The sequence below is a fragment of the Mesocricetus auratus genome, unplaced genomic scaffold, assembly GCF_017639785.1.
Source record: "Mesocricetus auratus isolate SY011 unplaced genomic scaffold, BCM_Maur_2.0 Super-Scaffold_100018, whole genome shotgun sequence".
NCBI lineage: Eukaryota > Metazoa > Chordata > Mammalia > Rodentia > Cricetidae > Mesocricetus > Mesocricetus auratus.
In genome coordinates, this window is record NW_024429199.1 from 18,347,376 (window position 1) to 18,361,015 (window position 13,640).

The window sequence follows — 13,640 nt, forward strand, 5'->3', positions numbered from 1 at the left end:
AAAATAAGCAATTAGTAACCATGTGATTTGAGCCAAATTTTGATTGTATGTGTTTAAGGAAATTGGGTAGTCTATTTCTCTACAAATACAGTTCTTAGGAGTGTCAGATATCAGATAAGACTCAGGAGGTTGCGTTTATATGTATTTGTGCACACACACATAATTATGTATATATAATGTATGTAACAATAATAAAGAAGAAGATGCTGTGAATGTCAATTTGAGAGTGGCAGAAAAGGCATGGGAGGGATTTGAGGTGTGGAAACGGGAGAGGCTGGAGGGAGCAAAGCGAACCGGGAAGAGTGTAACTCTATTTCAGGTAAATCACTGGGAATAGAATAAAATTCTTTAAAAAAAAAGGAGAGGAAGAGGAAAAAATAAATACAGTTAAGCTCAAGTCGCTAAGTAAGGGTACCTGGATTCTGAGTCATGGTCTCCAGACACATAGTACAGGACTTACATTTTTAAAAATCCTCTGTTTCCAACCTTCTCTATAGAAGGTTCTCGACAGTGCTTATGCAAAGGCTGTGCTTTCTCATCAGTAGAAAATAATTTCACAATCTCAATCCTATGTTATATGTTCACATATGTGGTAATAATTTGTATTGAGTCCTTAAATCATGTGTGGCTTCTTTGCATGCATAGAGATTTTAATTACGCTTTGAAAAGCTAGTCTCTAAAGGGAGGGCATCCAGAGATGGATATGTCTAAAATCCATTTGTATATGTGTATGAAACGGCCAAAAATTAAACTGAGAGTACAAAACTGTAAGGCTGAATTATACATACTGCCTGCACTCCCTTTAAGGATTTTATTACATATTACAAGTTTCTGGAAAATGAAATGTCACCTATTAAAACATGAAGTTTTTTTTCTTTTCTATATTATCACCCAAGCATCAAAGTTCCAGTGTGTTCTGGGATTCTGATCGCAGCCCTTCCAGAGTTCCCCGTACCACCGATGCTTCAGGACAAATTCTGAACATGGCAATGGAATGCAGTGCTTCTCAGTAACTTCCTATATGTAGACTGTGACCAAACCAAGGAAGTGTACTTTCAGTGTCCCAGTCACCACGTCCTTGCACGCCATCCCATGTTGATGTACCATTCGCCGCCTATCCTGCCCTCTTCCTTCTCCAGCCACACAAACCCTGCCGTTCTTTTTCATTCAACTTAAACATCATCTGAAGAATCGCATTCAGTCTCTATTAGCCGAGTGCAGCACTTCCTGTGTGTTTCCTGTATGATCTTGTGGTTGCCTCCATCTCGGTATAGACATGGTGCCACAGTTATGCTGTTCTCCATAGCTCATGCTCATGCTCAGGCAAAGCCATACAAACACTTAGCATGGAGTGAAGACTTACAACATGTCTGCTATATAATTACAATATTAGCTTTAGTTTATTATATGATTAACATATCAGATACCATGGTAAATGCTCTATAAGCATCTTATTCAACCTCGAAAGGTTTGGTAAAGTGAGAGAATTTTTTTTCTACTTGAAGTATCAGTTAACCCTGAGGTTTATCAGAACCTTGCAAAAGGTTATGCAACTACTTGAATTAGACTTAGAATCTGAGCAGAGATTTCCACCCCTAAGGATGGTATTCTAAAATTTCAGAGAAAGTGTCTCCATAGAAGGACCATCCTGGTCTATTTCTATTTTTCTAAAAGACTCTCACAGGTTATGTTATAAACAATAGAAGCTTACTTATCCCACGTATCTGGAGGCCAGAAGTCTAAGAATGCTGCAACGGTGTCTCATGGCAGAAAGACTGGTCGGTTTGTGTGAGGAAGCGAAAGGAAATGGGACCAAACTCTCTGTTAACAGTAATCCATTCCTGCAATAACCCATTTCCAGTGATAGCAACACTAATCTATTTACCAGGGCAGCGTTCTCACAATGCAGTCACTCTTTCAAGGTCCCTTTGAAACTATGGTTACTGTGGCAATTAACTTTTACCGTGAATTTTAAAGGGGGGACATTCAAACCTTAGCAGGCTCAGATTGTACTTAACTACTCATAGCAACTTCTCTTTGATGATTTCTGCTCAAACTCCTCCTTATAACTACAACACTGTAGGGAAATGAATGTTCTTTTAATCATTAAGATACTTCACAATCCAGTTTAGGCACACCTACACGTGGTCATGAGTAGCACACACATGGGTATTCAGTGAAGGACAACACACACACACGCACACACACAACACACACACCAGATTGTTTTAATTGGAATGCTTAGTTTGCAAAATTGCAAAAGAGTCACAAAATAACTATTAACCACATCAATGAAATCTCAGCAAGTCACTACAATAGAAAGAGAAGTCCCTTTAATGAAAACATTACAAAATTATCCCAAATTGCATGTGATATTTAATGGACTGCAGCCACTTGGGCATTTCTATTTCATTTCTTGGACAAGAGTAAAATATATTATTTATGCAGAAAAAACAGTGACTATTTCCAACTACTAACACATGGACTGTGAATAAAAGAATGCCATTTTTTCTCTTGTGCAATAACCCTGCATTGGGCAGCAAGCATATACAATATGCTAGTTTCCTGTTGCTGTAGCAGAACCTCTCTTTTCACTCACTGCCCAGAGTAAATAGCAATTTCTTGGTTAATAAAACCATAATACTAAACTTCAAGATGCTTCCAAAAGTGTTTCTGCCTGTCTCAGGAAATAATCGAATCAGTTTACTAATAAGCAGGAATACTTTGGAAGTCGTATTTGTTGTCACAAGTGGCCAAAAAAAATCCAACATATAAAGCAAGCCATGATGGAGGAAGAAACAATATATGCCATATGTTTCTGAAACATTATGACTGGAATTACAGCTGTAAAATGTTGGACAATCATCAAGAGAACAATGTCACACACTGAACTTCTGGGTAATTTCCATAAAAATAGCACTTTGTTTGAGGTCAGTGATTCCTGTAGAACTGTGGAATGATTTTTGTTGACTTTTTTTAATTGAACTCTAACACCCTCCAGGCACCCCTTCATCTAGAACTGTATCATTCAATGCTTGCAAACACCTCCTAAGAAGAAGCTCAAGTGTGTGAAAACTCACATTCTCTCAGCCTGTGAACTTTATGAAGCTTGAGTTATGCTACATAGTCAGGAAGGGCAATTTGGTCAAATTCAGTTTTTGTTGTTTAGTTACCTTATTTAAGTCAGCTCTGCAAATATGCAGTGCGAACATTAAAACCAATAGAAAGGCTGTCCGTAGATATCTTGCCAATGCCACAATATTCCTTAAAGTGAAAAATAAAACTGAAATTGGCAAATCAGTGGGTCATTATTTCATCTTAGAAGTAATAGTTGACTGTTTTTGTTAAACTCTATATGCCTCAAATAACCTGATATTTACTTTATCCTTCTCTGGGTCCTCAACTTATTAACGGTTCTACTAGCATTCAAAAATTGGAGATGTATTTTGTTGAACTCAACAAGGAAAGTTTGCAGGAAGTGATTGGAAGGTCTTGTAAATACAGTCTCCTGACAAAGCTATTCGTGGCATAAAATCATTAATCCAAAGAGATTTCAGTGGTCTAGTATACATATGAAATATTAATAACACCACTCCCTGCAATTCTGTAACCAGAGCATGAGAAAATAGGAGCCAAACCACTGCATTCGGTACTTGCAGCCCGTTTCAGGATATGAAAATATTTTGGTTCTCTCACACAAATAATTTTTCCAAAATATTTTCATCCATAGTGCCTCATTGTAGGCAGACTGATTTCAAGTTTGCATGGCTCTGGGTGTGGAGTCAACAGTCAAGATTTGTCTCACATTCAAAACTGGTTTGTTCCCAGTTTTCATTTATTATGAATTTACTTGTGTACGAATAATTTCTTATTGGTACATATGAGTTAATGCATCTTACCAAAACCATGTTTCCAGAAATTACAAATTTTATACAAAAAATATTTACCAGACAAAAGTTAATTCCCTGTTCTTAAGGAAAAAGGGGGAAATTTTACCCAATCTGGTGTCTTGGCAAAATATTCACCAACATTTTTCATGGTTATCTAATACAATGGTATAAAATTTACTGTTCATGCTGGCTCCATATGGGGTGCAATATGCCTATTCACAACAATATCTTCATAGTCATGATGATTTCATTTGAAAATCTACCTCACAGTACAGTACAAGTCTGAACTACATCTATGCTACAAATCCAGTTTAAGGACAAGAACCTCTATAGAATACAGCGTACATATGACAAATATGTTTGATTGATTAAAAACAAAAAGTTCCTGTCCTTGTAGCTTACACCATAGCAGTACTAATAAATTTATTCAGCATATCATGCACACAGAGAAATTATGATACAAATTATTTCAGTTGGTACTAAAATAAAGCATAATTATCTTGATATGCATTATGAACTATTATTTCCATATTTGTTATATAAATCAATTCTTTCCTCTTGGGTAACATGCAAATGTCACCACAGCTGGCAAATATGTAACTGCTATTTGTAAATTTGAATATAAAAAACTGCCTTAAATATAAACCAGAGAAATGTACATATTAACAGAGTTTTCAGGTGGCTAAAAATGTATGTAAGTTTTCCATTCGGTGTGCATAAGTGACTATCATGTAAAATAAATCCCTTAATGCTATTAGTCACAAAAATATTCTATTGGCTTGACAAAAGCATCTGAGAGAAAGGCTTAAAGACTATATATTTGTTATCTGTGAGTACAATATGCAACTTGACAAAAAAACTTATTTTTAATACGTTTAGGATAACCAAAGAGAGTACAACTGAAAAAATATTAAATGAATGTCCTTTTCTTTCAGGAAAAAAAGGAAGGGAGAGAAAACGGAAAAAACTCAATAAAGAGGAAAGAAAGGAAACAAGCTCCGACAGCAAAGGTTTGGAGTCCAGCAGAGAGACCCCGGAGCAACGGGAAAACAAAGACAGACAGCAGCAGCAGAAGAGAAAAGCCCAAGAGAAACCACAGAAATCGGTATCAGTCAGCACTGTACACTAGAGGGTCCTGTGAGGGTATTGTAGACTCGTGATGCTGCTATCTCAACCAGATGCCCAGGACAGGTGTTCTAGCCATTAGGACCACAAACGGACAACACATCAGTTACCGCTCTGTCTAAACAACATTCCGAATAGTTGCTATATTCTTCATACAAGCATAGTTAACAGCAAAGAGCCAAACGTTCAAAGAAGGGATACTTTCAGATGGTTATCTTATGTGCTTCTGTGTATTCTTAAAAGATGAGAAAATCTGTACATAATTATCAATAAGCTATAAGCTATCCTCAGTGTAATGATGACACCCAGAGAAGAAACATCTTTTCCCTATAAAAATTGTTCTTCAAGTGATTGTCTTTGAGAAGCAAAAGATAATTCTGCAACTTCAAAGAGACAGTGTCCCTCACAACAAAGGTCAGGGGAGGTAAACATCGCTCCAAGCACAGGGTGGATTTGTCCAGGAGATCTAGTGAATGCTCAGAATTAAGGCCTGGCATGTGGAATCCTAGAGTTTAACATCAAAGAAGCAAATGTTTTTAAGATTACTTCTATTGCCCTCATCCTGTACTTCTGCAAGAAACTGAGTGTGCATAACAGAGTTAAATATACTGTGTGGGATTGGAGTAAGGCAAACTGTGGAAGAAACCATAGAACTGGAGATCGCCTGTGCTTTCCAGATTGTGAAGGGTTGTGATCACCTGAAAAGGTCTCCAATCTGTTAGCATTGTGTGGTTGATCGTCTGCTACACCTTGGCTTATATAAGTCTCTAAACATGTACCTGTAACTTTCTTCCAAAAGCAAAACCATACATATTAGAAGAAAATTCTGACTTTATAGAAAAAAACTAGAGTGAGGAGAATGTGATATGTTTGCAAAAGCGTGTGTTTTCTTTCTTAATGAAGGGAAAACAATTTTATTACCTACTTAAGGGTCCATCTGGAACTAAAGGGATACTACTTTCTAACAAGGTGTATCTAGTAGGGGAGGAAGCCACCACAATAAATATATTTGTTAATAGTTTTTAAAGTTTGGTTTACTTTGTTTTATTGTGTAAGAGTTAGAGACTCAAGAACTAGGAAGAAGAAATCTTCTCTATGGGCGACCTGTGTCTTACAAATGTAGATGAGAGTTCAGGGTCTCCTCCTTCAAAGCCCCATTACCTGAGCCAATGGAAACTTACTTATGCAATGCTAGAGGATATTTATTATTTTTCTTTACTTTAATAAAAACAATCTATTATGGGACATGATCGTACCTAAATGATCTCGCTGCCCCCCTCCTTCGTTTCTTAGAGATGAACATCTTGTGTGTCAATTCCTCCTGCATCTTCATTTAGCTTTTCTTCTCCGTGTTTTCTCAGTCTGTGGATCTCTTTTGGGAACTGGAACCTCCCTATCAGAAGGCCTCTGCCATGTTTCCCAGAGGACGCAGCCAGTCTTGAGCAGGAGGAGGATCTCTGAGTGTGCGCCACAGACTCTGTCTCATGACCCACTTTAGCCTTCTGCAACAACAGGAGGACGTGCAGCCACTCTGTGCACCATGTTTGTGGCCCTCTCGAGGTCACTGCCTTCTGAAGACCCTGCTGTGAATCTGCCTCCTGCCTGACTGTCTGTCTCTGTCCATCCTTTCTTCACCTACTCTACTGCTCATGTGGGTTATTTGGCTTTTCCCCTTTTAGGATATAAAGGTTTTAAATAGTTTATTACTGGTTCTTACTCTGGTGTTTCTTTTCTCGCCTGCATGGGACACAATCTCCAATCAACTGGATCTATGCTATTTAGGAGAGTTCTCATTCAATCTTCATACAACACTCATGCTACTGAAGGGAACTGAACCCCATGCTACAGAATTCTGTTAAGTGGAACTATGTCCCCGGTTAAGAACTTTTGAATGTATCAAATATAACTGCCTCAGTGTTGTCTTATTCAGTGCGAGTCATATTCAATATTTTCACATATATTTCTCTTTACCAGTACCTTCATTCTTCCAACAGCACTGCCTAAGGTCTAGGAAAGGGATAGACTACATCAAAGACAGAGCAAACATAGGCAAATTATTGTCATATCTTCCCACATGGTCCTATATATTACAAAAATATTTGTATCTTTGATGAAACACTTAAATAAAAGTACAAGAGAAAACAAATTACAATGAACATTTTTCATACATTGGATAGAATATACATGAATATATGTGATAACTTCTGTTAAAATTTTCAATCTACCCTTGCTAGATTCTTAAGCATAAGATATCATATAATACTCAAATAATCAGTCCTCATCAAGCATTTTAAGTCTCACCACTGACTTATGGAAAATTTGCTGCACTCACCTTAAAAGGCATTGTTGACACTAACAAACATACAAGAATTCTTGGCATAGAAATGGAATTCAAAGAGTAGAACATCATAAATCGGCCAGTACCTAGTGCATACCCTTGCCCTGGTTTCCGAAGTCTAGCTTTATAACTTTATAACCTATCACCAGATTTAGGTTATACCTCTAAGTCTGTAGCCATTTATATGACACTTGGGGTCTCCATTTTTTATTGCAACAAGAGAGTGGGGGATCCAGGTCAGGGAACGTTTAGCATTTCTTCTACATCATTGTGATGCTCCCGGTGAATCTTCCTTAATGAGAATGTCCTTTGGAAATGATCCTAACTCTGTTTCTCACAAAAGTGGAAATGTAAACTGTGATGTAGACTTTACTGATCTGGCATTATTGAAATATTAATAGGCAATGCTGGTGTTATTCAAATACTAAAATAAGTAACAGAGGGAAGAAAAAGAGTATAAAACAGCTACTGCCAATAATAGAGACTGGTCCTCACAAAATGAAGGGGAAAGAAAGTGGAGAATGTATGCTTTGACAAGAATACAATGAAAAGAAAAAGACTCGTGACTCAATAGAACAATAATTATTCTGTAGGCAAATAAATTTCACACACACATGAAAAGCAAACTAATATCTACAAGTCAAACAGGTATATCAATTTTATTGCTTGATTAATATATGGAATTCCAGCCGGGCAGTGGTGGCGCACGCCTTTAATTCCAGCACTCGGGAGGCAGAGGCAGGTGGATCTCTGTGAGGACCGACAGCCTCCAAAACAATACAGAGAAACCCTGTCTCATAAAACCAAAAAAAAAAAAAAAGGAATTCCAGCAAGTATATATGTGTAATGATTTCGAGAAATATATTTAAATACAAGAATTGTGGAAACAGAGCAGTAATAACTCTAGAATAATTATAAATTTATAAGCTGCCTTCAATCTTTAAAGCAAGAAAGGATTATTCTTAAGAATGTGCACATTTTATAAGTAGGCATAAATAGAAACACTCCATATCCTCCTGTAGTTGAATTTAACAGCAAAATGACTAGCTAAATTCTTTCTTAATAGTATTGCAAGTGTGTTTAGGCAATTTAAGGGGGAAAGAATTCATCCTCAGGCAAATTTATTATGGGGTAGAACTTCTCACATGCTGTGGGAGTATATATGAAACTTGTCTTCCACAAAAAGGCTGGTCAAAGTTGTTGCTCAGATCAATTGAGAATTCCCATTTTAATTTTTCTAGCATATATTAGCTGTGCATCATAATGGGTTTCATTACATGCCCATATATTTTCATATGTGCATTATGTATTTTGATCACATTTGCCCTGCATTACCTGCTCTTGTCCATCTCCTACTTTTGTTGAATTCTTCTTCTTCATTCATAGATCCCCTTATACTTTTATGTCCTTCTGATTTGTTTGGTTTTGTGGCCCACTGGAATTTGTGGCCCATACTTACAGTAGCATGGGTGAGGGTTTGTTTATAGGAACACAGGTGCCTTGCCAGTAGCTATATCACTAAAGAAAAATGTCTTATTTCTGCCCCCTTTAACAGGTTATAAATCCAAAGATAAGGGTTGGACCCCATGATCTCTCCTTCCTCAGTGACATGCTGTTGATCAACCCAATCTCATGCAGATCTCATGCAGATAATCGCAACTGCTGGGAGCCCCAGAGTTCCTGGAAGTCGGTGCTCCACAACCCGCCCCTTCATTCATTCAGCTCTTACATTCATTCAGCTCTGACATTCATTCAGCTCTTACATTCATTCAGCTCTTACATTCTGTCCACCCTCATTCCATGACATGCCGTGAATTTCAAAGGGAGTGACATAAATGTCCCATTTATCAATGGTTCTTCAATAGGCACTCAGAAAAAAATTCCCATTTTAATCAAGGATAACTCAACTCACTAACCTAACAGTTTAGTGTTATATTCCAATGTTTTGTTGTTTTTCTTTGATTATTAGGAAAAAGGAAAGAACAACTGAATCTCCTTTACAGTAGCCAATATTCTCAGTAAGATGTGTTGTGCCATTATGCCAAAATCCCTCTAAAGAAGTCAGGGATGTCCATGTTTCACAAACAAGACACTTAAGGCACAGAGAACTATCCAAAAGTCACTTGACCAGTAGGTAGTCAGATGTAAAGCCAATCATTTCTTTGACCAACTCCAACTTCCCTACATCATGTCTTTTAAAGTCATTTAATTTTAGTTCCAAGATTAACTATAACATATCATGATCTACCTCATGAAGAAGACTGGGAAGTTCTATTAGAGGAATTACCCAGGATAAGACTTAACCCTGAACTAGAACCCAACATATGGTTCCCCACATGGTGGGGAAATAAGCGAATGCAACAAGAAGCAAGAAGACTAAAAAGGAGAAATGAACACCATGTGCCATTGGAGAAAAGCAAAGATGAAGCCAAAAGAGACTAGCAGATCTGAACCTTCGGAAAGCCTTCAGCTTTGCAGCCCTTTATGCCTCTGGAGTAGATGTCAATTCGATTGTCCTCTATTGTTCATACAGTGCTGCCCAGCACTGCCGTCTTTTCCTTAGTTCTCATGCTGACATGCAGAAATGAGTCTTTACTGTTGGAACAGCAAAGCAAGCTCAAATGACACCTCACTGTGTTTCACTTTCAGACTCTGAGTACATGTGTTCTAATGTTCACACATCCTTTCTTATCATCTATGGCATATAACAAAGAAAGGAATGAGGGTGGGTGAAAGGAAGGAAAGACAGAAAGGAGTGAAAGAGGAACTCCACGACAGCAATGACTTTTATTCCTAGCCATTGAGATGAAGGGATAGCTGGGCGTTGGTGACACATGCTTTTAATCCCAGTACTCCGGAGGCAGAGGCAGGCGGATCTCTGTAAGTTGGAGGCAAACCTGGTCTACAGAGCAAGTTCCAGGACAGGCTCCAAAACAATACAGACAAACCCTGTCTCAAAAAACCAAAAATAGATAGATGGATGGATAGATAGGTAGATAGATAGATAGATAGATAGATAGATAGATAGATAGATAGATGGATAGATAGATAGATAGATGATAGATATGCAGGGATAAGAGAACTTCAAGTAGTACAAACATCCCATTTTCTAGGAAATCAATGACATAAGCATTTCAGTAGACAAAATTACAGGACCATAAAATAATCTGGCTATAAACAATGAAAATTACTCAAAATCAGAGATGGTAAAAGGACTCACTAGATAAAGGTGCTTAGCCCCAAGCCTGTCAACCTAAGTTTGACACCCCCCTGCCCTGTGAACCCACACAGTGAAAGGACAGAATAGACTCTTGAAAATTGTTCTCTGCCTTCCATGTGTGCTTGATGACATCTATTAACACCCACACACACATACAGAAAATCAACAATGAATCAATCAATTAAAAGATATTAAACTTTTTATTATTGTTTTGCTTGCTTTATTTAAACATAATATTTTTTTACTGATTATTTGGGTAGTTCCCACAATGCATCCTGATCACACTAGAGTCCCATTCCTGTCAGGTCAATGCTCCCAACTTTGTGCCTTACACCCCCAAAAAACATCAAAGACTCATAATAAACTTTTGTTTGTAAAGATGGAGAGCTGGCAAATATCAGGAAAGTTTTTACCTCTTGATGTTGAGCAGACTGCTCTCCTCCATTCCTCCCATGGTTGCCACACTTGGAGGAAATTATTCAGAACCTTCCCTAAGAGGAGTTAATGGAAATTCTAATGCCTGAGGTGAACACTGCTTTGAGACTCTCGGCCAATCCCTGCGGTTTGTTTTCTGAAGCTACTGGCATTGGAGGTGCATTAAGAGTGTCACGAGAACCAGGCTGTTGGTGGTGCACGCTTTTAATCCTAGCACTCGGGAAGCAGAAGCCAGCAGATCTCTGTGAGTTCAAGGCCAGCCTGGTCTACAGAGCGAGTTCCAGGACAACCTCCAAAGTAATACAGAGAAACCCTGTCTCGAAAAACTGAAAGAAATTTTTTAAAAATTAAAAAAAGCATGTCACAAGAACAACTGCAAATATTGTGACACCCAATAATAATAAAATAAACTCTACTAAATCTTGCATCATGAATTGGAGTCATTTCTGAGTCAGTGAGTACTACCAGATGTGGTCTTCCCAGACCTCCTTGGCCCCAAGCTTCCTAGCATTTGAACTCGATACCTTCAAGCCTTTAGATAAGAAAGATTTCAAATGTTCCAACAAATCATAGTTCAGGCTTATCCAAAGCAGCCATGAGTACAATGTGTGGTCCTAAAGGAGACACAGACAAGTAGGGTCACTTTAAGAAAATGAGTCAGTTTCAAACTAGGAATTCTTTGTGCTTTTGATTGTTTGATGCTGGAGTTTGACACTGAGGGGAGAGAAGAGTGAACTACAGCAGTTAAGCAACAGCTGCACTTATTATGGGATGTGGAGAGAACAGCCTGTCATGTACATGCAAAGGGGGTAAGAAAACACTTTTGACTTGTGTATACATAACATCTAATAGAATCCATAATGGTGTAATTTATAGGAAGGAAGACATCTTTTTAGAGCATGCTTGCCTAGAATCTCTAGATATTCCAAATTTATGTCTTCAGATCCATAATCGTTAGAACAGATAGTTTGCTCACAAGCATTCTCAGGGTCATACCAATTTTCTTTCACACTAATACCTTTCCCAACACCACTGCTCAAGAAATCAGCCAATTAGATAACAGATAAAGTCTAAATAAGCAAAGTATAATTAGGAATCAATAGGTTATAAAGTAAAATTGCCTTAACAAGGGTCATTTATTCCATGTTTAGAGTAGTGTCTTTGAGATATGAATTTTGTAAAAGAAGCCATCCATCAGAAAGACATCATCAGCCAAACTGATGGCAAAATAGATTATGTCATCCTTAACATACAGTAAATTAGGCATATATCCAAAGGATGCCCATTCATACAACAAGGATGTCTGTTCCACTATGTTCATAGCAACATTATTTGTAATAGCCAGAACTTGGAAGCAGCCTAGATGCCCCTCAACCGAAGAGTGGATAGAGAAAATGTGGTACATTTACACAATGGAGTACTATTCAGCAGAAAAAAACAATGGAATCCTGAGATTTGCAGGCAAATGGATGACACTAGAAGAAACCATCCTGAGTGAGGTAACGCAGTCACAAAAAGAGAAACATGGCATGTATTCTCTCATATATGGATTTTAGACATAGATCTGGGGAGTGCCAGCCTACAATCCCATGGCCAGAGAGTCAGGGAAACAGAACCTTCATTCAGTGGCTGATGGAGGCAGAGGCAGACTCCCACGGCTAAGCACTGAGCTGAACTCAAGAAAGCCAGTAACAGAGAGAGAGGACTGATGACCAAAGGGATTAAGACTGGGCTGGTTTAACCCCCAGAAACAGCTGACCTGACAAGGGTTAACTCTTGAATCCCAGGCTGATGCCTGAGAATCCAGCATGGGGCTGATCAAGACCCCCCTGAATGGGGGTGTCAGTGAGGAGGCCTAGGTAACCTATGGGGCCTTTGGTAGTTGACCAGTATTTATTCCTGGCATACAAATGGACATTGGGTGCCCATCCCACAATGAGAGATGCACTCTCACCCTGGACTCTTGGGGGAAGGTTCTAGGCCCTGTCCTGGATGAAATGACAGACTATGGACACCCCATGGAAGAACTCACCCTCACTGGGGAAAGGAGGGAGTATTGGGTGGGTGGTGGGAGGGGGGTGGGAGGAGGGGAGGAAAAGGGAGAGGGATGTGAGATCGACATGTGAAGAAACCGTGTTTCTAATTTGAATTTAAATTTAAAAATAAAAGTTTTAATAAAAACATAACAAAACAAAAACATACAGTAAATTGTCACTGACAGTGTTGTGACATCCCATTAAAGTCATAAGACTGTATTTGAATATTCTAAAAGCATTATCAAGCCTCTCAGTGGCTCTTAAAGGCTTGTGCTATTTTCCAATAACTTGTATATCACACCTGGCATTCATACTAAATATTAACACTTTCTATTTAGTACAAATAAAATGAAAACATACTATGGTTTTCCAGGGTGGCTATTTCTTTTCCTTTTTTGAGTAAAATATTAGCACCTAACCCCTCTACTCCCAAAAATACCAGAAAATACAATTGATTAAGAACAAATTCACATAAATTAAGAGTGATTCAATGACCAGCTTGAAAGAAAATGTGTATTTGTAACAATCAGAAATGAGTTTCTAGACTGGGCAGAAAAAAATCAAGGTCGCCATGCAGCAACATTTCAAATGAGCAA

General features: G+C 38.2%; 1 protein-coding gene across 2 annotated transcripts in view; it reads left to right on the forward strand.

Moving 5' to 3' along the window:
* Window positions 1-6,718, forward strand: part of Rspo3 (R-spondin 3) — a 78,885-nt gene extending 72,167 nt beyond the window's left edge. The window contains exons 5-6 of one of the 2 annotated variants that reach the window (XM_040728253.1): window positions 4,826-4,995; window positions 6,377-6,718. In XM_040728253.1, coding sequence (XP_040584187.1) covers window positions 4,826-4,995; window positions 6,377-6,457 — 251 coding nt within the window. In that variant the 3' untranslated portion in view covers window positions 6,458-6,718. Of the gene's footprint in view, window positions 1-4,825 lie in introns of both variants that reach the window. The other variant, XM_005065776.4, reaches the window with a different exon arrangement.
* The last annotated feature ends 6,922 nt before the right edge of the window (window positions 6,719-13,640 follow it).